The 22368-nt window shown below is 45.7% G+C and overlaps 1 protein-coding gene across 13 annotated transcripts in view; it reads left to right on the top strand.

Annotated features, from left to right (window-relative positions):
- Positions 1–22368, top strand: part of CLEC16A (C-type lectin domain containing 16A) — a 1523862-nt gene that overhangs the window by 261189 nt on the left and 1240305 nt on the right. For all 13 annotated transcript variants that reach the window (XM_077448876.1, XM_077448874.1, XM_077448875.1 and 10 more), the window contains one exon: positions 11084–11258. In XM_077448876.1, the coding sequence (XP_077305002.1) occupies positions 11084–11258 (175 nt within the window). The remainder of the gene's footprint in view (positions 1–11083; positions 11259–22368) is intronic.

The following is a 22368-nucleotide window of genomic DNA, read 5'->3' as shown; positions in this document are numbered from 1 at the left end:
CAATGGACACGTTAAGAATTTATATAAGAGAAGATATATTTCAATGTTTATCATAGAATGTATTTTTTTCTGTTTTTATCTCCTTTTCCCTTTCTCCCTCCACCCCTATGCTCTGGAGACAAATAATTTCCTATATGATCCATGTTCTAATATAAACACCAACATATATTCACTTTTCTCAACCTCATGGCCCCATTAAATATCGTATCATTAAATACTCAGGGACTCAACGTTCCACACAAACGCACTAAAGCCTTTCGCACATTTTCATCCAAAAAAGCACATAGTTTGCCTCCAAGAGACCCATTTCACTTCACAATCCACTCCCAAATTTTTCAGCAAAGACTACCCCCAAGTATTTACGGCTTCGGCGTCCTCTAAAAAACGAGGCGTACTTGTAGCTTTTTATCGCAATACCCCATTTACACTAATGAAGGAAATTAAAGACCCAGAAGGCCGTTACTTGATTCTTAAAGGGCACCTACTCGATACAGCTATTACCATTACATCATATTATGCTCCTAACAAAAATCCTATGTCTTTTCTTTCTCATTTATTACAGACCATAGATCATCACAAAATAGGTACTATTATCTTATACGGAGATTCTAATCAGACCATATTTCCATTTTTGGATAAATCACCAATCCCACAAACACATGCAACAAACAACCCTTATCAAAACTAATCATAAAACATAATCTAGTAGACACCTGGAGGGAATTGAATCCAACCAAGAGACAGTACACCTCATCGCTCATTTTCTAGGATTGACCATATTTTTATGTCCATAGGGTTAATTCCAGATATAATACCTACAAAAATTATTCCCATCCCATGGTCCGACCACAGCGCAATTCACATTACTGTAGCCTCAATAATTCAAAAAAAAAAAAGACCCAACATGGATATTAAGAGACTACTTAAAAATCCAGCTCATAAAAATAATAATGAAATTGCGCTCAAAGATTATATAAAATATAATTCCACACCTGACATCTCTCCAACTAAATTATGGGAAGCACACAAACCTGTTCTTCGTGGCATATGTCTACAGCAAGCGAACATATTCAACAGAGAACGAAGGACCCTTTGTCATACTTTAGAAACAAATTTCAACAACTGTCACACAGCATTTCAAAATAATCCTTCTTCTTTATCTAAAACAAATCTTGATAACTTCTAAGGCAAATGATTTTTTTCTCCCATATATCTCTAACGGCACTATCCAAAGCACAGATGGAAATGTTAGAGTAACCAGTGTCAATTATAGAGGTATCTGAAGTCATTAAAAATCTGAAATTAAACAAGAGGCCAGGTCCTTATGATTTTTCCACGTTTGTATTACACAAATACTTTTAATTCCCTTTTGGAAGGTCATTCTTTTAGAAGAGAAACCCTGACCGCAATTATCTGTATGCTCCCTAAACCTCACACAGGTCCAATTATCACCCTATTTCATTACTAAATTTAGGCATAAAAATTTTAGCCAATAGGTTAAACACTATTATAGGCAACCTTATACACTGAGATTAAGTGGGCTTCATTCCATTACGTCAAGCTGGAGATATTAGATGTGCAACACTCTTGTCGCATGCCGCTAAAATACAACGTATTCCCTCTTGTTTTCTCTTTAGATATTATGAAAGCTTTTGATACGGTATCAGGGTCATATATGAACTATACGCTTAAGAAATGGGGATTCGGCCCTAATTTTTTACAATGGATATCCACATTGTTTCAAGATCCCAAAGCCTATATAAGATATGCGGTGTACAAATCGGATGAGTTTAATATACAGAGAGGGACTCGTCAAGGCTTTCCACTTTCGCCATTATTTGCACTACTCATTGAACCTTTAGCACAAAGAATTAGGATGGAACCCACTATAACCGGTATAGAAATGGGCGGCTTTCATCACAAGCTCTGCTTATTCGCAGATATTCTTTTTTTTTTTTTTTATCTTCTCCACATGTTTCGGCCCCAAATCTTATGGTTGTATTACACGAATTCTCATCTATTTCGGGCCTCAAGGTTAATAATCAAAAATCTACAGCTCTAAACATTTCACTCGAATCAACAATCTTTACAACATTCACTACCCTTTAAGTGGGTAGACCATAGCCTCTCATATTTGGGTGTGCAGCTTACTCCTAACCCCTTCGCTTTATTTGAAGCTAATTATCCAGCTTTATTAAAAAATATTACAAAATCGTTATTTAATTGGTCATCAATGCAGATATCATGGTTTGGGAAAATTAATATTATAAAAATGTCTGTTCTTCAGAAATTTTTATGTTTATTCAGAACTCTCCCGATTCATATACCTGCATATTTTCTTAGGTTGATTCAACAAAAAGTAACACAATTTACTTGGGGGAAAATAAAACCTAGACTTCACAAAAAACACTATTTCTCCCTAAAGCTTTGGGTGGTCTGGGATTTCCAGACTTTAATACATATTATAAAGCAGCTCCAAATATCTCAATTAACAAAGTACCACTCTTCTACAGAGACTTTGATTCTCTTCCTATAAACAATATACTATGGTTACAACCTACGGATCGTAAGTCTATTAATAACCCCATTTCTAAGCACTCTCTATCTATATGGGATAGACATAGAAATTCACATGGTTTACAATCTTCACATAATCCGCTATTTTCTTTTCACAAGAATCCAACCTTTTTCCCAACCTGGAAATACCCCAAAACCTTTAAAGCTTGGTCTAAAGTTGGTATCACTTGTCTATATAACTTCAACTACATCAATAAAACCTTTTACAGAACTATATGAATTATATAAGCTTCCACAATCTGAAATATTCAGATATCTTCAAATCAAAAATTTTTATACTCCCCTTCTCAATTTAAATGTAAACTTACATAATATGTCACAATTCGAAAGGTTTTGTCTCAAGGAACAACATGCTAAAGGTCGAATTAGATCACTATATACGTAATTGATATCTAATTCTAATACTATTATACCTACATATGTGGCCAAATGGGAAAAAGATCTGGATTGTAAGATCGATTCTGAATCTTGGTCCAACATATGGTCTTCCACAAAATACTCCTCTATAAATATATTGGCGTTTGAATCATCATATAAAGTTCTCACACGCTAGTATTTGATTCCTGCAAGAATCGCCAAATTAACAGACAATACTGGCCTCTGCTTTCGTGGCTGCCTGGAAAAAGGCACATACATTCATACTTGCTGGCATTGCCTAATTGTACAATCATTTTTAAAAAAGGTTTTCTTGATAATTACAAAATTTTTTGATCGTCCAATTTTACCCGTCTCAATTATAGCTCTCCTTAATGTAAAACCAACTTTTCTTAATCAGAAACAATTTAAATTAGTTCTTATACTCCTGATAGCCGCAAAGCAGACTATAGCCAATGCGTGGAAAACCTCTGTTGTGAATATTGCAGAAACCAAACGTAGAATGAATCTTTCATTCATGCTTAAATGGACACTATTGATAATAACCAGATGACATTTGATACCATATGGAAGTCTTGGATTAAATATTATATGTCAGATCATTTTGATAACCGAGTCTTATTGTCATGATAATTAAGACTTTCTATAGGATTAGAACAATAGCTGATGCATAAAACCTCCTCCAGAGAACTATTCTCTTCCCCTCCTATTTACCTTTTTTTTTTTTTTTTTGTTTAAAGACATTTTATTGAAGTTTTGTGCATAACATAAACATTAAAGTTAATCGTTAGGGTACAGAGCAAAGAAACGTTACAATGTCTCGAAAAGTAGATGCAACAGTTAACATGAGAAGAACTGAAAAGTAAACATTTGTACGCTTATAATGGTATAAGGTGAGGTTATCTGATAGGTACCTTGTTATAGTCGAATGTACAGTGCCCTACTGTGATTTAGAAGATGTTCAGTGATCAGAACAGGCACTGTGCTCATTTGAAAAGAGCGAAATCAAATACAGAGTCATTATCCCTGAGTAGGTAAATGCAGTTTTTTGTCGATAGTATGTTGGTGTGGTAATGTTATGCGTACATAAGTGCAGAGATGTACATTAAGTGATAATCTCCAGTGTAAAGAACTAGTGCGTAATGCACTAAGGGATGTTTGTTAAAGGAAAGGGAACTGGTCCAGCCAGTCATTTTCGCAGATCACAGACATATTTAGTGCTTTAGGGGATCAGTGAAAGATAGTCTGGGGATGTACTGAAAAGCAACCAACTCGACCATATGCAGGTGAAGGTAGAAGGGGTGTCATTGGCCTGATGTATCAGGTTCTCCATCTCAGCTGTTTTGTTAATACGGTTGAACCATTCTAGTAATGAGGGGGGATGTTTGGATTTCCAATTGGCTGGGATACACATATTCGCTGCCATGATCATATGCATGGTTAGGGATCCCATGTAGGCTTTTTTAGATTGAGTGGAGACATAAAAAAGAAGTTGAGCAGGGGAAAACTGTAGTGGGCGGGTGGAAAATTTTTGGGTGATTCTATGGACTTCTTGCCAAAATGGCTGGACGATGGGGCATGACCACCAAATGTGTTCTAGGGTGCCAAGACTGGCCTGACATCTCCAACATTGCGGGGAGACAGACGGGAAGATATGATGCAATTTTAGAGGTGTATTGTACCACCTGGAGAGTAATTTAAATGCATTCTCCTGAACACAGACATTTCGGGAGCCTTTATGTATGACAGAATATGTACTTTCCCAATCCTTGGGATTTAAGGGTGATGGCAGGTCTCTATTCCAGGCTTTGGTAGACCAGTATTCATTGCTGGTCTGTTGTGGGAATAGTATATTATACGAAAAGGAGATGAGGTGTCTCTGTGGTTCGATCAGTGTACATGTTTGTTCAAAGGAGGTTAAGGTTCGAACTCCAGCAAGGGTGTAGGGCTTGGAGGTCAGAAAATGTTGTATCTGATTATATGTCCATGGGGAAAAACCACTTTTGAGCATTTTTCTCGACAGGTTTGTATAGGACAGAAGATGATTACGGTCATAGAAGTCTTTAGACAGGACTCTGGGATGAGGCCACAATCCCTTGAGAAAAGAGGGGTGCAAACCCGGTGGGAAAGCTGGGTTGAGTTTTAGTGGTGTTAGTGGGCCCGTAACTGAGGAGATCTGGTAGGTTTTGCAAGCGTATCGAAATGCATTGAGTGACGTGGCGATCAACGGGTGGGAAGAATAGCTACTAGGGACATGTGTGGGGAGTAACCATGGTGTTTGAGCCACCGGTATTTGATCAAGGGATGATTCAAGTTGAACCCAATCTTTCGTGTTGAAATGGACGTTCCAATCAATTATTCTGGCAAGGTGACACGCTAAGTAGTACCTATGGATGTCTGGCAAACCAATACCTCCCTGTGATTTTGGTGCAACAAGTCTTGAATAACTCAGTCTGGGTCTCTTGGAACCCCAGACAAAAGTCGAACAGAGTTTTCGGAAGGAGGCAAAGAAAGTTTGGGGAAGTGAGATAGGTATAGTCTGGAGGAGATACAAGATTCGTGGTAAAATATTCATTTTTATGATGGCTGCTCTGCCAAACCAGGAGAATATGCCTTTTGACCACCTCTGAAGGTCAGTGGACATGGTGCGTAGTAACGGTAGGAAGTTGAGATCATATAAATTAGCTAGGGATCTTGGGAGTTGGATACCTAAATAGGGTAGACTGTCGGGACTCCATTTGAAGGGGAAGTTCGCTTGGCATTGGGCGCACACTTTTTCGGTCAGCGATATATTTAGTGCAAGGGATTTTTTAAAGTTAATTTGTAGGTTAGAAATGATATGGAATTGGTCGAATAATTTGAGTAAGTTAGGGATAGATGTTAGGGGTTCTGTCAAGAATAAAAGAATGTCGTCCGCAAATGCAGCTGTTTTAAACGTCCTTTTGCCTATATCCACACCTTTAATGTCTGGATTTTCTCTAATTTGTCTTAATAATGGCTCAAGAGTAAGGATAAAAATTATCGGTGATAACGGGCACCCTTGACGTGTGCCATTGGAGATAGAGAAGGCATTCGACAGGTGGCCATTGACTTTCACTCTCGCCGTTGGTCCTGAGTATAACAAATGGATATAATTGAGCATTCTATTAGGCAGACCAAGAGCTTTTAAAGTCGCTGACATATAATCCCAGGCCACCCTGTCGAATGCCTTCTCCGCGTCCAGGGAAAGAAAGAATCCAGCTTGTTTTTGGGAAGATAGCCAATGGTGGATATTAAGAGCTTTGAGAGTGTTGTCTCTCGCCTCCCTGCCAGGTGTGAAGCCCACCTGATCGGGATGTATAAGGTCAGGGAGTAAAGGCAAAAGTCTGTTAGATAAAATTTTAGCGTACCATTTAAGGTCAACATTTAGGAGCGAGATAGGCCTGTAGTTAGTAACCTGTGTGGCATCTTTGTTTGGTTTTGGGATTACGGCTATATGTGCGGATAACATATCTCGCGGGGCAGAGCACGGGGATGCACATGTGTTAAAGGAGGATAAAAAGTGGGGTAATAAAATTTGTTCATACGTTCTATAGTATCCGACGGGCAGTCCATCAGGGCCCGGACTTTTACCTGCGTGCATGGCTTTAAGAGCCGTTCGAGCTTCTTCTGAGGTCAGTGGAGTGTCGAGCATCTGGCATGTGGAAGTGGAGATAGGAGTTGGGCTATATTCATTTAAAAAGTCGGATATAAGTTGTTCCCGCCGCTGGTTAGGGATTGTCGGTGTATCAGATGATGAGGTAAGGTTGTATAAATTTGAATAATATTGTACAAATTGTGTGGCGATATCGGGTGTTGTTGATAATTTTTTGCCTGTTGGATCAGTGATATTGTGAATAGTTATTGATGCTTTTTTGGATTGAAGGGCTTTTGCTAGTATTCTTCCAGATTTATTACCATATTCATAAAACGTTTTCTGAGAGAGTATATATTTGCGCTTGGTCTGTTTTCCCAGTAATTCTAACATTTCTTTCCTGGATTGGATAAGGGTGGCAAGCAGTGTAGTGGTACTCTTTAGACTATGTGCACGTTCTAAACGTCTAATTTTAGTGGCCAATTGAAGTGTTTTTTATACTCTTTTCTCTTTTTTGCTGCCGCTGCTATGAGGGTTCCTCTTACTACACATTTGTGTGCGTCCCAGTGAATGAGGGGGGAAGGTATCTGTGGCTTTGTTATCTAAGAAGTAATGTTTCAATGTTTGCTCCACTTCTGCAGCTATAATCGGGTCAGTTAACAAGGATTGATCTAGTTTCCAGGAGTGGGCGCGCGGGGTGGAAGATGGGATGGATAGTGTGATTGAAACCGGATTGTGGTCAGAAAGAAACATAGGGTTGATAGATGCGTGTGTAAGATGAGGTAAAGCTTCTTGGGAGATAAAGAGGAAATCGATTCTGGAATATTTTCCATGTGGTGCCGAGTAGAAGGTAAAGTCCTTTGTATCTGGGTAGAGGGTTCTCCAAGCATCATGTAAAAGCAGAGTTTGCATCTGAGTTTTTATCGATCGAAGGGCAGCATAGGTAAGGGAGGAGTGTCCATTAGAGGTATCGATTACAGGGTTCAAGGGAACATTGAAGTCCCCTCCCAGAATAAGTGTGCCTTCTTGAAACGTGATCAATTTGGATACAAGTCCCTTGAAGAACGGTACTTGGAGCGTGTTGGGCGCATATATGTTTGCAAGTGTAAATGGTTTGTTTTGGAGGAGTCCTTTTAAGGAATAGAAACCTGCCATCATCATCAGCTAGAGTGTCAGTGATCTGGAGGGGGCAATGTCGGGCTAGTAGGATGGAAACACCTTTTTTTTTCGCTAGTGTGGTGGTGGAATGGTATGCCGTGGGGTAGTATTTGCACTGGAGTTTCGGTATATTGTCTGATCTGAAATGTGTTTCTTGTAAGAATAGTATGTCTGCTCCACTTTTTTGCATGGCTAATAATAGTTGTGAGCGTTTTTCCGGGATATTTAAACCTTTAGCGTTCAAGGATATGATTTTGAGATGGAGTAGATTGGTTGCATCCCCAGAGGTGGTCATGATGTCGAGATCAGAATGTGAATGTAGATATGTCCGGGGATAAGGGGAATAGAGAGAGTAAGCAACTAAAAAAAAAAAAAAAAAAAGAAAAGAAAAGGGGGATGAGTAAGCGGTAATCCGGCAGCAGGTAAGAGCCCGCTCACCTGCTTCAGTAATAAGGGGGTATAGGCCGGAATGTGGTAGAGGCCTGCAGTGTATGTCCCGTACGAAAGCACCGGACAGTCCTACAAGCCACTAGTGAGGAGGTGATTGTCGAGAGACAAAGATACAAAGTGTGAAAACCATCACACCACAGCTTCAAATTGTGACTATAGAGAGTTTACCGATGTATTACCAATGGTTCACCATTTTACAGTTCGCATGTAAAAGATCGTGGGCAGAAGCGTTTAAACACTAACGTTGGGGGAGGTGTCTATCTGTAGTACTGATAGTGTACTTGATTTCCCTGTATAAAATGTGTAAGGGCGGAGAGACCTTATAGGGTAGGCGCTTTCAGGTAACATTTGCGTAACATAGATGTCTACAAGCATTACTTTGTAAATCATGAACAGGAGGAACAGACCATTAAACTAAATTAATAACAGAGAAACATATCATGTTGAGAGGTAACCAAGGGCGAGAGGAGGATGGGATTATCTCATCGAAGCCGTGACGGCTCATGTTAAATAGAAAGGCTCTCTCCAGTAAGTGCTGGAGAGAGGGCCAAGCGAATTTTTGATGTAGATGTCTAGGCTAGGCCATAGGTTTGGGTATGGTTTTGTCAGATCGATGTGAGAGATCACATCCCCTCGCCCTTAACACAATAAAAGGAACAAACATCGACAGATCTGACGTGATGAGCGTTTTAACAATTATATGATATCTCATTAACGAGGTTAAAACAATAAAATAAGTAAACAAACTAATGAGAAAGAAAGCACGTACTCTAAGTATGCTTATAGGAGTCGTGCTGTGTGGTACGCTTCAGCTTCTTGAACACACTGCATCGTTGCTTGTGAGTCAGTGAGGAAAACTTTGTGTGTAGCAGGTGTGGGAGGCATTGTCCCATAGATCATGTTAAAATAGGGAGGCCCAGACTAGAAGAGGGACATGTTAGGGAGAAGACAATAGGTATTGAGCCAATAGGTTGTGGAACATACCTGGAACATTATGATATTGGGTAAAAGACGTTGCCTAGTGGTATGAAACTGCGGGGTCGGTGAGCCACCATTGATGATAAATGCTGAGTCCGTCCGCTTAAACGATGGGGAGTTCCTTAACAGATTAAGCAGTGAAGAGAAACTTAAACTGGAGGTCTACTAGGAAACTAAATGGTTGCCATAGAAAGTTCTGAAGAAGGCACTAGGAATAAGGCCGGGCAAGTGGTGAGGATAAGGGGGAGAGGAAAGGGTTACTGAAATGTAAGCTGAAATCCAATTACAGGGAGGCTCCGGCCGGTGGTTTCTACAGAGCCATTTCTTCAACGGTCACGGCGTGCTCTGCGGGATGTTGGCGCAGCAGTGGGACTGCGCAGATGATCGTAGGATTCCGGAGAGATTCGTCGGATCGATGGAGAGCGACGTCTTCGGTACGGCGATGGCTGGGTGTCCATCCGATCGGCAGATCTGTAATCTGAGCGGGACGAAGATCCTTTGAATTCCGCGTACCAGTCGGGGAGTGATACCAGGGGTATGTCCAAAGTGCGGCAGAAGGTATTCAGCTCCTCAGGAACCCTCAGAATGGCCGATCGTCCTTGATGGGTGGCTGAAAGCCCAAATGGGAAAAACGGTAGGGGATGCCATTATTTTTTAAGACCTCTAAGAGGGGGCGCAAGTCTCTCCTATTACGAAGTGTAATGGCTGAGAGGTCTTGGTAGATAGAGATGCGTTGACCCTCATATTGTAGAGTTTGCTTCAGTCTGGCCTGCTTTAGGATCATTTCTTTGGTTTGAAAATCACAGAGACAGCAAACCACGTCTCTGGGTGGGTCCGTGACGCGGCCGCGGGGTCGGAGAGCCCGATGGATGCGCTCCATCGCTATAGATGAATGGCTGGGTTGATCAAGGAGCTGGTTGAAGAGGGCAGTAACCACCGGGGTGAGGTGATCGATGTCCACACTTTCGGGGAGGCCTCTCACTCGAAGATTGTGCCTCCGACCCCTGTTGTCCAGGTCTTCGACGTGCCGCTGGACGTCTCGCAATTGGGCGGTATGTGTATCTATGGAGCGGTGCATCGTGGAGATTGCCGCTTGATGGACGGCGGTAGTTTTCTCCACTTCCTGCACCCTTCCCGCAATGGCTTGTATCTCATGTTTAAGATCCGTTATGGCAGCAAAAAGCGTGTCCTTAATATCAGCTGCTACCGTGCGTAGGTCTAGCAGGCTTGGAGATTGCAAAGAGTCCGGCTGGGCTGCAGCAGTTGTGGGAGGAGAAGGGTTGGGGGTCAGTAATATCCCATCTCGTGAGGGAGCTGAGGTGCTCGTCGCCATGTTTGTTCTCTGTAATCTAAACAGATCAGCGATATTCCGCGTTCCTCGGCTGGAATGCTCCCTCGGGGATCTCGATCTGGAGGTAGAAGAGCCCCTGGATGCAGTACCCATCATCCGAAGTGGTAGTGAAGGGGTATTTCACTCTCTCAGGGCTGATGGTGAGCTGTGGTGTGAAGGAGCTCAGGAGTCATGCTGCCATCTTCGCTCGCGGCAAGCCACGCCCCCCCCTATTTACCTTTTATGTTCTTTCCTTACTATATAATTTTTATTATAAACATATTTTAGAAGTTACGGTCATGACTTTAAAATTGCATATCTTTATTTAGATAAATTTATATTTTCCTGGGTTTAAAAATGATTAAAACTCAGATATTGGAATGCTCTCAAATTCTAATATTTATAAGGTTATTTGATGTTATATACACGAAAATATCTTGTAAACCTTTTTTGCTTTGTATCATCCGTACTTCAGACTGCTTATTTTTCTTTCTGGCATCAAATAATTTCTTATATTCTGTATATGTTATCTCTTTTAACATTAAACATTTTTGAATGGGATAGTCTAATTAGTCTTCTGCCTTGCTTTCATTTCTTTGCAGACACAAGAACCGGGGAACCCTCAGTAATTTAGTGTCGCAACATTTGGATCACCTGAACTATCTCAATGATATTCTGATTATTAACTGTGAATTCCTAAATGATGTCCTGACAGATCACTTGTTGAACAGATTGCTGCTCCCACTATATGTCTACTCATTGGTTAATCAAGACCAGGTAATGAAAACATGTACAAAAAACAAACATTAAAAAAGTTTACGTCTTAACAGAACCTAATGGGGGAGATTTGTCAAAACTGGTGCACTCAGATGCTGGTGAAGCTGTACATGGTTGCCAATTAACTTCTAACTTCAGTTTGTTCAATTAAGCTTTGACAATAAAATCTGGAAGCTGATTGCTTTCTATGCAGAGCTGCACCAGATTTTACATTCTCCAGTCTTGGTAAATAACCCCTATTAGTTGCATGTGCAGTGGTAAAAGGGCTTAATGACTAGAGATGAGACCTATTTTAGATGTAGGAAAAAAAGAGGTAGGGGGGGTTCTCATGTTGCTTTGCAAAATGTTCTTTTTGGGGTTTTATTTTTTGTTGCTGATCTTTCATTTTATTTGGAAAATATTATAGTTCATAAAAATAGTTTATAAATAAAGGGCACAAAATTCAAAGTCAAACAATCCATGCACATTGATACGTTCTATCTTTCACTAGAAGTGTGAACAGCAAGTCACAATTGGAAATTTGGCAAAGAATGGGGATACTGTATCATACTCTAATAGGATATACAGAGTTTTTATGTGTATTTAAAATACTGTTGGACAGAATTTTTTAAATACTAGGCTATTCCAAATTAGAGACATCCTATTAATGGAGATGGACGAACTTCCGACAGGACGTTTCGTGAACGCGCACGTGGCCAAAAGTTCACGAACCGCACAGTTCGCGGCGGGCCCCATTGACTTCAATGGCAGGCGAACCTTAAAAATCTACAGGACATATTTTCAGCCACAAAATACTAGCTGTGCACACATAGTCCCACCACATGGCCACTGATATGAAGTGAATCGACAACTACAAGCATTCTTTTTTTTTTTTATCTGTGAACTTTTGATAATTCAGGACTCAGAAGCGCATGAAGACAATTGAGAGGAAAGATCAGGGTAGGCTATGAAGAGGGTGCAGGAGATGATCACCAGCACCGTGATAGAGCGCACTGACACCAGCACCGTGATAGAGAGCACTGACGGCAGCACTGATACCAGCAACTCGCTGCTGGGCCCCAAAAATATGACACCTCTTCAAACAGGAGGGTACGGGCATATAGTACGGTGTGCTTTTTTTTTGTACAAGGAAATGAGCCAAATGTAGAAAAAAGGTCTGTGTGCTCGATTAAATAAATCGTTTATAGAGATATACATGGTCTAATGGTCACATGTGTTGAATTCCTCCGAGATCCATGCCTCATTCATTTTTATAAATGTGAGGTAGTCAACACTGTCGTGAGCTAGGCGAGTTCAGTTATCAGTCACGATCCCCCCTGCTGCGCTGAACGTCCTTTCGGACAGGACACTGGACGAGGGGCAAGCCAACAGTTCCATTGCAAATTGGGTAAGCTCTGGCCAGAGGTCAAGCCTGCCCACCCAGTAGTCCAGGGGTTCATCACTCCTCGGAGCGTCCACATCGGCCGTTAACCCGATGTAGTCGGTCTAGGTGTTTCCTGATGCTGGATCCAGATGAGACCTGTCGATGGGTCGGCTGAAAGAATGACCTCATATCAGAAGTCACCAACCCATCTTCAAACCACCCTCCTCTTGCAGGCGCTGTTGGATTGGTACCCGCAAAATTCATCCTCTGCCAGTGCACGCAAAAGCAGAATGCAGTATTTCTCGAAGCAAGGCCTGGAAGTGCTCCATTCTGACAGCTCTCTGTGACAGTAACATTTCCGCCATTTTGTGTTTGTACCGGGGATCTAAGTGCGTTGCCACCTAGTACTGGTCCTTGACCCTTATGCTTTTTATACGGGGGTCCCTGTTAAAACACTGGAGAATGAAGGCCCCCATTTGCACTAAACTGGAAGCGGGGTGTGGTGGCATGGCTCCTGCTCATCCAGGATAATGTCGTCCTCCTCGTTCTCCTCTAGCCATCCACGCACAACAGGGATCCCAGAAAGGTTTAAAGCATGCTCTTCTTGGTCCTCCTCATCTGCCCCGGCACCATCCTCCTCTGACTCCACTTCAGACTCCTGTTGTTGACTTGTCTCAGATAGCGTAGCCCCCCCCCTGGGAATTCATCCAGCATTGCGACTTCCGCATCTTCCTGCTCCTGCTCCTCCACAGCTTGATCAATGACACAACACAATGCATGCTCTATAAAGAAGGCATAAGGTACCATGTCACTGATGGCGCCATGGCTACGACTGACCAGGTTGATCTCATCAAATGGGCGCAGAAGTCTGCATGCATCGCGCTTGAGCAGCCCAGAACCTGTTCTGCCGCAGAGTTCGTACAGGTAGACATTAACTGCACGTTTCTGCTGGAGCAGCCTATCATGCATATAGAAGGTTGAGTTCCATTGCATCGGGCAATCACAAGTAAGACGTTTGACCGGCAGATTGTGTCGCCACTGAATGTCAGCAATGCGAGCCATGGCCGTGTAAGATCTTCTGAAATGGGCCGAGATTTTCCTTGCCTGCCGCAAGATGTCTTGGACCCCAGGGTATGTGACAACGAATCGCTGCACGACCAAGTTTAAGACGTGTGCCATGCATGGCACGTGCGTAATTTTGCCCTGTTTCAATGCGCTAAGCAGATTGGCACCGTTGTCACACACCACTTTACCAACTGTCAAATTGAGCGGTGTTAACCACTGATCTGCCTGTGAACGCAAAGCTGAAAGGAGTGCAGGGCCAGTGTGGCTTTTGGCTTCCAGGCACTACAGACGCAGCGCGGCATGGCAACGTCTCACCTGGCATGTCGAATAGGTTCTGGGGAGCTTGGGTGGCGCAGCGGAAGAGACTCTAGCAGCGGAAAAGGAATCAGCTAAGGAGGAGAGGGAGGAGGATGGGGTAGGAGGAGAACAGCAGCCAGGCCTGCATGCAATCCATGGCGGTAAAACCAAATCTACACGGGTGCCACGGGTTACATGCTTGACGGCCGTCAGAAGGTTCACTCAGTGGGCAGTAAAAGTGATGTACCTTCCCTGCCCGTGTTTGCTAGACCACGTGTCTGTGGTCAGATGTATCTTGGCACCGACACTGTGTGCCAGAGAAACATTCACTTGCCGCTGAACATGGCCATATAGCTCTGGGATGCCCTTCTGTGAGAAATACTTCCTTTCTGGGACCTTCCATTGTGGTGTTCCAATGGCCACAAATTTTCGAAAGACCTCCGAGTCCACCAGTTTATATGGCAGTAGTTGGCAGGCTATCAATTCTGACAAGCCAGCCGTCAACCATTGGGCAAGAGGGTTATCCGGCGTCATCTTTTTTTTTTTACGCTCAAACATTTGGCCCACGGAAGCCTGCTTTTTTCCAGAAAAACATGAGGATGGCATGATGGAAGGTGGAGTGGAGGACAATTGTGAGGAGAGAGGAGAAGTAGAAGACAAAGCTGGACAGTGAGAGCCTGGAGTGTGGCTTTGTGTGTTCCGTTGCTCCCACTGGGCTCGTGATGGCAGCTCATGTGCCTTCTTAAGGAGGTCGTCCCTAGGTGAGTGTTGGGCTTACCGCGACTTATGCGTTAACTGCAAAGATTGCAGATGGCAACACTATTGTCATTAGCGGACACGTTAAAAAAAAGCCCACACTGCGGAGTCGCACACAAAAAAGCCCACACAAGCGCGATGTGCCGGCGTCCTGGGAGCGCCAGATGTGACCGTACATGATTGATGCCTTGCTCCTGATACATTAGCAGTTTACTTTGTCCCTCCTGTGCAATCTAAGTTCTTCCTGCTTCTCCCCCCTATCTGCTGGTCCTTATCTCCCTCTGAACTCCCCTCCTCTTCCTCTCTTGTGGGCACCCACGTGACATCACTAGACATGTCGTCATCGACGTCACCTTCCCCACCGCTATAATTAGAGATCTGAGTAGGCAGCAACAGCGGGGACCAACCTCCTCCTTGGGCTGATCTGGGTATTGTCATCAGACTGCTGAGTGGCGGTTGTTGCTACTTCCTCTGCCTGATCCAATGCTAAGAGTGGCTGCGCATCGGAAATGTCTTGATATGGATCAGAAAATAATTTCTGTGACTCAAGCGGAAGGTATATGGTGGTGGTGTTGGTGGTAGTGTCTTTGGGGATGCACATAGCAGAGAGTGAAGAAGAGGGTGCAGGTCGAGAGGATGAGGAGGGTGCAGAAGAGTAAGGCTGAGTGAGCCACTCAACCAAGTCCTTTGACGTAATCGCACGCACCTTCTGCAATTCATCACTTTGGCTCAAGCCTGTTGCTCCTGCCCTACCCCTGCCACCCCTGCGGAAGGGCCTGCCTCTTCCTCTGCCTGTCATTTTGTTAAATGACCCTATGACAAGTCTCTAGAGAAGTGCAGTATGTATGTGGAAGAAGGTATATAACACCCGCTTCAATCTGTCGTTTTTGGGGGCCACTAGTCTATCACACCAGTTATAATACTTTTTTTTTTTTTATTATTGTGTTTGTCACTCTTTGTAGTATTGTTGCAGAACCGCTCAGCAGTCACAATGCTGCACAGTGGAAATGCACTACACTATGCTTTCTTTTTTTTTTTCAAGAAAAGTTTTATTGTAAAGGTTGCAAAAAACTTACAATTCAGCACATCAGAGCAGTATATTACAGTGATGTCACATTCGATTAATAACCAAGGAACATGGGGCGTGGCCTGCAGCGGCATGGAGTAGGACGCTCTGTTTGTGAGCTCCGGCTGCCCTTTATCCGTTCTTTCATCCTTGCGGACCCCATCGGTTCCTTCACCCGGTGAACTGCACTTTCTCCATCGGGAGCACCGCGTGCCCGAATGTCGCCGCCGAAGAAGTCCCAGGGAGCCCTCGCGAAGCTGGGAAGGTTCCGCGCAGATGCCCCTGACCTCGTGGAGGAAGATGGCGTCGCTCCGGGCCCGGCTGCTGACAATCCTCCTTCGGGCGACACGGCACGTATCCTTGAGGCTGTAACCCTCTGCCGCACTTCTCTCACCTCCAGGATTGAGGAGGTGAAGGTCGACATCTCCCTCATTCGCCAGGATCTGCATAAGCTGCGCGAGAGGGTCGGGGAGACGGAGCGCAGGCTGGGCCAGGTGGAGGATGACATCCCCCCCCCTCCAAATATCCACCGAAAGAATGCAGCACCAGCTCTCCGCTGTCCTAGCTAAGCAGGACGAGCTCGAAAACAGGATGAGACGTTCCAACCTTCGCTTTGTGGGGCTGCCTGAGAAGGCGGAAGGCAATGACCCCCCAGCATTCCTAGAGCGTCTATTGATAGCCAATTTTGGTCGTGAGGCCTTCTCACTTACCTTTGCGGTCGAGCGTGCCCACCGCCTGGCCTCTAGGCCCCCGCCTCCTGGTGCTCCACCACGCACTTTCATCGCGAAAATGCTCAATTACCGCGACCGGGACGCGGTTCTACGCCTCACCAGGGAAAAAGCTAACATCCCCTATGAAGATAAGCGTATCGCGGTGTTCCCGGATTTCTCAGCGGAGATCCAGAAGAAGAGGGCCCAATTCACGGAAGTAAAGCGCCAGCTCCGCACCCGCCACCTGGTATACGCTATGATGTTCCCTGCACGGCTCCGAGTAGTGCGTGATGGCAAAGCTCACTTTTTTGAGGATCCCTCGGCTGCTCTTTCCTGGCTGGAACAACGCCCGGATGATGCCCCTGCTTGACTGATGGCCTCTGCGTGACTTTGCCCTGGCTGCGATATCTACTTATGATGGCCGGCTTTACCCCATGCAGTGAGTAACTTTGCACTTCTGCCACCTTTCCCTTGTTTTGCTGGCCCCCTCCCTTTCCTTAATCCCTGGCTGCCTCGTTCATGCTCCTGTGTGCCTCTGATTACCATCTGCATGCCCACGCTTCAGTCGCATGTTCTCCCCTTTTTGTTTTGCTACACATGGGTCCCACTGTTCCCTAGACACTTTGGCAGCCGGGAAAATGGACACCGGCTTTGACTGAGACTTTTCCATGCCGTGTCCCCCTACCCGGCTGCACAGCACAGTTGACTCCTGTTCGCCCCTTCCCCCGGCTGGGAATGTGTCTGGCCACTCTCGCCCTGCGGATCTGGATTTTCCTCCTGCGGACCGAGATGGCCGGGCACGGCCCCTCCTGTCACTTCAAAGTGTGTTTCCCTGGCCGGCCTCAGTTCCCCTGTGGTTAGTGGGCTACTGTGTGTTCTGCCTGCCTTGCTGGTCCAGTCTAGGCACTGTTCTGCTCTATTTTACCAGTTTTAGTTTCTGTTTACTGTTTATGCACCATGCTTTTTTTATGTCTGTATTTTCTAATCCATGTCTGCCAACTGTCCCACTGCTCGCCCTCGTGCCTCCAATACTGCGGAGGCTGTCCCTGACCTTGGTATATACTGAGCGGGCAGCTCCTGCGCAGGGTGGTGGTGGCGTGTCTGCCCTGACTGCTTTCCCTCGCAGGGGCTCCCTGATGGGGGTTGCTGGGTCTAAATGGCCACCATCTGTCTCCTTATTCCTGCATTGCACCCTCCAGTAGTTATGGCGACCCTTAAGGTAGTCACGTGGAATGTGCGTGGCCTGCGGGAAAAATCAAAGAGGGTTGCGGTGCTCTCCCACCTCAAGCAGATGCGGGCTGACATCATGGTACTTACTGAGACACACATCACGGGTCAGTTACAGCTCTCCCTTAAAAAACCTTGGGTGGGGTGGATGTACCATGCCCCCTTTACTAATAATTCCAGCGGAGTGGCTGTCCTGGTAGCCAAGTCCGTTCAGTTCTGCCTTCACGATTTACACTCTGACAGGCGGGGTCGCTATTTATTTCTGCACATCACGGCAGGGGGTCTTGAATTTTTGCTATTAGCTTTTTACATTCCCCCACCCTTCCAGTTTGAGGTCCTCCAACATGGTGTTAATTTTATGTTGCGGCATCCCACGTTGCCGTCGCTATGGCTGGGTGACTTTAACTCCGTAGTGTCCCCTGCCTTGGACAGACTCACTCGTTCCCGGGCCCCCTCCTCTCCCCCGGATCGGACCAGGTTCGGCAATTTTTTAGCCGAGTTTGCTCTGACTGATGTTTGGAGGTATAAACACCCCTCCCGCAGGGAGTATTCCTGTTTTACGCCAGCGCATGATGCAATGTCCAGGATAGACATGATCCTGTTTTCCCCTACCCTGCTTCCGTGTCTTTTGGATGCAGGGATTGGGACTAGGGTCTTGTCTGATCATTCGCCGTGCTGGGCTCGGCTTCGCCTGCCCTCCGCACCGGCTTCCCGTTTGTGGAGGTTGAACCCGTTCTGGCTGACGGCTCTCCCTGATTTGGAGGCTGTCCAGAGGGAATGGGTTCATTATTTTCAGACAAATGCGGACTCTGCACCATTCGGGCTGGTTTGGGAGGCTTTTAAATTGCATGCCCGTATGGTTATGTCCATGCGCATTAACCAGTTTAAGAAATCCTCGGGGCTCGCTATCCAGCAAGCTGAAAAGCTGCTGGTGGAGCTGGAAGGCGCATTTTTGGCGCATCCCACCCCCTCCAATTCCTCTAAACTACGGCAGCAGTCTAGGCTCACTGACCAACTACACCTGGATAGAGCGGGGAGAGGTTTTTTTTCACCAAACAAAAAGTCTATGAATATGGGGAGAGGGCAGGGGGTCTGCTGGCCTACTTGGCTCGCCTGGATCACGGCCCCCCGGTTGTGGTCCAGCTTGTGTCTGCGGCGGGAATCACGCTGTCGGATCCACAGGAGGTAGCTCAGGAGTTTCGGCGCTTTTTTGCTGACCTGTACACTTCTGAGGCCTCTGGCTCCTTGGACGACTTGCGTGCCCTGCTGCAGACGGTGGATTTCCCTGTCCTCACTGACTCGCAGGTGGAGCTTTTAGAGGCTCCCATTACCGAGGAATGCATAGCGGAGGCTATAGCATGCCTGCCACCTTCCAAGGCCCCAGGGTCAGACGGCCTCCCTCAGGAGTTTTATAATCAGTTTCAGGAGGCCCTACTCCCTAAGCTCCGCCAGCTGTACGCTCACATTTTTGACACCGGTGTACTCCCCCGCTCCATGAATGAAGCGCTGCTTGTCCTCATCCCTAAGCCTGGCAAGGACCCTCTCTACCCTGACTCATACCGTCCCATCTCGCTCCTGCAGCTGGACGTGAAGATTTTGGCCAAAATCCTCGCCCTCAGACTTAATAAGGTGATACTCCATCTCATACACACTGATCAGACCGGCTTTATGCCCCGCAAAAACACGGCCTTCAACTTACGCAGACTATTTATGAATTTACAGGCTTCCCATGACAACGTAGGTACTAGGGTGGTTGTTAGTCTAGATGCCGCAAAGACGTTCGACTCGGTGGAGTGGGGGTACCTGTGGGAGTGCTTACACAGCTATGGCTTTGGCCCTAAATTTGTGCGCTGGATACAGCTTCTTTATCAGGCTCCCACTGCCCGAGTTCTCGTCAATGGACAGATCTCTAGTCCCTTCCCTTTGACAAGGGGCACCCGCCAGGGGTGCCCCATCTCGCCCATGCTGTACGCGCTGGCGGTGGAGCCCCTGGCTCTGGCCATCAGGGCACACTCGGATATCCACGGTCTCCGCAAGGGCCAGCTGTCGGAGGTACTTAGCCTCTATGCGGATGACATGATGCTATATCTGGAGGATGCCGGCCCCTCCTTGGCGGCGGTTTTGGAGGTGGTTGGTCGTTTTGGGTTTTTTTCGGGCCTCCGCATAAATTGGTCTAAATCGCAAATTCTCCCTATCGACCTCGCCGCCCCTACGTGTACGCAGGCCTCATTGCCTCTCGAACGCACGGACCGCATTAAGTACCTCGGCATTCACTGCTCTCGTTCCCTTACAGACTACATTAATCTTAACCTCAAGCCCCTTTTTCACCTGCTGAAGCGGAAGACCCAGGTTTGGTCCAGGCTCCCCCTAGGGGTCATGGGCCGCTTGGGTCTTTTTAAAATGATTCTTCTCCCCAAACTCCTCTACATTTTTTGGCATGCCCCAGTCCGTATACCGTCGCGGCTGTTCCGAGATATGGAATCGATCCTTAACTCCTTTGTCTGGGGCTCTTCCAGGCACAAGCTGGCCTGGCAGACCCTCAAGTGTCCGGTCCGTCTTGGCGGCGCTGCGCTTCCCAACCTAGAGACGTATTACCTGGCCTCCCAGCTCTCTCATTTTTACTACCTGAACACGCACGACAAGCTGAGATACTCCCTCCTGGTGTGCACCTCGGTGGCAGATATCATTGCGCACCCCTTCCAAATACTCTTTTGCAAACATAGAGCTAGCCCTGTTACGAACTGTAAGCGTACCATGATTGCGCACCACTGCCGATTGTGGAGTGTGGCGCGGTCTAGGTCTGGGGCACCCCCTCTGCATGCACATACGCCTCTCTGGGATAACTATGATATCCCGGAGCTGCTTGGGATTCCGGATTATAAGCTGTGGATATGTAAGGGGATTATCTATGTATCTCACTTCTACACACCTCAGGGTATTAAGACCTTCCAGGCACTTAAAGACGAGTTTGGCCTCCCGAATCAGGTGTTTTTCCGCTACCTGCAGGTCCGCCACGCCTTGCAGGCTCAATTCGGGAATTCGCCTCCGCCCCTGGTGAGTACCCCCCTGGCGGGCCTGGTTTTTGGCAATGACTCTTATAAGCTCACTTCCATTATTTATGCACTCCTCCTCACTCCTCGGGTTACGACCCACGCATATAATCTCAAACCTAAATGGGAGGTTGATGTTGGCCCGATGGAGGATGAGCAGTGGGGAGAGATACTATCGGTATCGACGGAGGTGTCCCCCAAAATGTCGGATAGGTTGACGCACTTATATGTGCTTCATCGAGCCTATGTCACCCCTGGGCGGTTATCTAAGTACAGACAAGGATTTGACCCTGTATGTCCCCGTTGTGGCGACCCGGCCAGTACATTCTATCATCTCATTTGGACTTGCCCCCCCATTCAGAGGTATTGGGCTCAAATAATCTAGTTCCTACATGACCATATGGGGTCCCCCCTCACACTCTGCCCACGACAATGTATACTCGGTCTCCTTCCCCTTCAAGATGAAAGTAAATATCTTAGAATATTCCTACAGGAGACCCTCTTTGCTGCTAGGATGCAGATAGCCAGATTGTGGCTTAGACCTGCTCCCCCAACGCTCCAGCAGTGGAAGAGAGCTGTTAACCAAACTCTACCCTATAAAAGACTCATTTATGCCAACCGAGGTTGCCCTATGAAATTCCATAAGATTTGGGATGAATGGATGAATAGTCCTCATTGCTGTACGGGATAAATGTTGTGCGCAGTTAGTGGCAGTATTCCCCTTTAATAAATTTGCCTAGAGACTCTGTTATATGTATATGTGTATTACCTGTGGTCATGCTACTGTGTATACTGTACTTTCTAGTCAATCCTGCTGGACATGGACTGTGTCTTTTTTATGGTGCTTGGCGCTTGTTGCGCCTTTCCCCCCCCCCCCCTTTTTTGTTTGAGTATTGTTATGTAGTCTTCTTTTTTATGTATGCTCAATAAACTTTACTCTGGTTAAAAAAAAAATAACCAAGGAACATTGAAGTAAACAAAACACATGTCTACAAGATAAGGCAAATACCTTTAGAGGAGACCAGGGTCATGATCATACTGCCCCGTATACCTAAAAGCTCCTCTAGATCAAGAACCAACACAAGAAAAATTCGAACAATGCATGTTCATAGAACCAAACAAAACAGGAAAAGTACGCGCTAAGGCATACTGAACAAACTTAACAATGGGTCTTCATGTGTCCAGCATAAAGGTGACTGGAAACTTTAATGCCCAAGAGCTTGGGGATTTAATTGGCAGCAATTATGTCGTATTACTATGCCTGGAGAGGTGAGGGGGTGCGGTCACGGACCTCTAGCGACCCCCCTGTGAGTGCTACCCGCGAGTGGACATACAGCTAAGCACCAGAAAAATCAAAACAAAAAAAGAAAAGAAAAAACAACTAACATCGGAACATGGGAGATGAAGGGGCACGGGAAGAGAAGGGACATGGAGAGATCCAAGAGTGAAGCATACAAGGGGGATACCCAGACTAAAAAATAAATGCTCTTCTTACATACATGCACGTCAGATATGGTAACACTTCCAAGGGAAGACAGCTGCCCTCAGAGCCAGCCTGAGGGTGGTAGGGGGGGCA

The sequence above is a fragment of the Lithobates pipiens genome, unplaced genomic scaffold, assembly GCF_037356315.1.
Source record: "Lithobates pipiens isolate NorthernLeopardFrog02 unplaced genomic scaffold, aLitPip1_a1.2 Scaffold_22, whole genome shotgun sequence".
NCBI classification, from domain to species: Eukaryota; Metazoa; Chordata; class Amphibia; order Anura; family Ranidae; genus Lithobates; species Lithobates pipiens.
The sequence above is the reverse complement of the archived record's forward strand: the minus strand, read 5'-3'. Positions and strand labels throughout refer to the sequence as shown.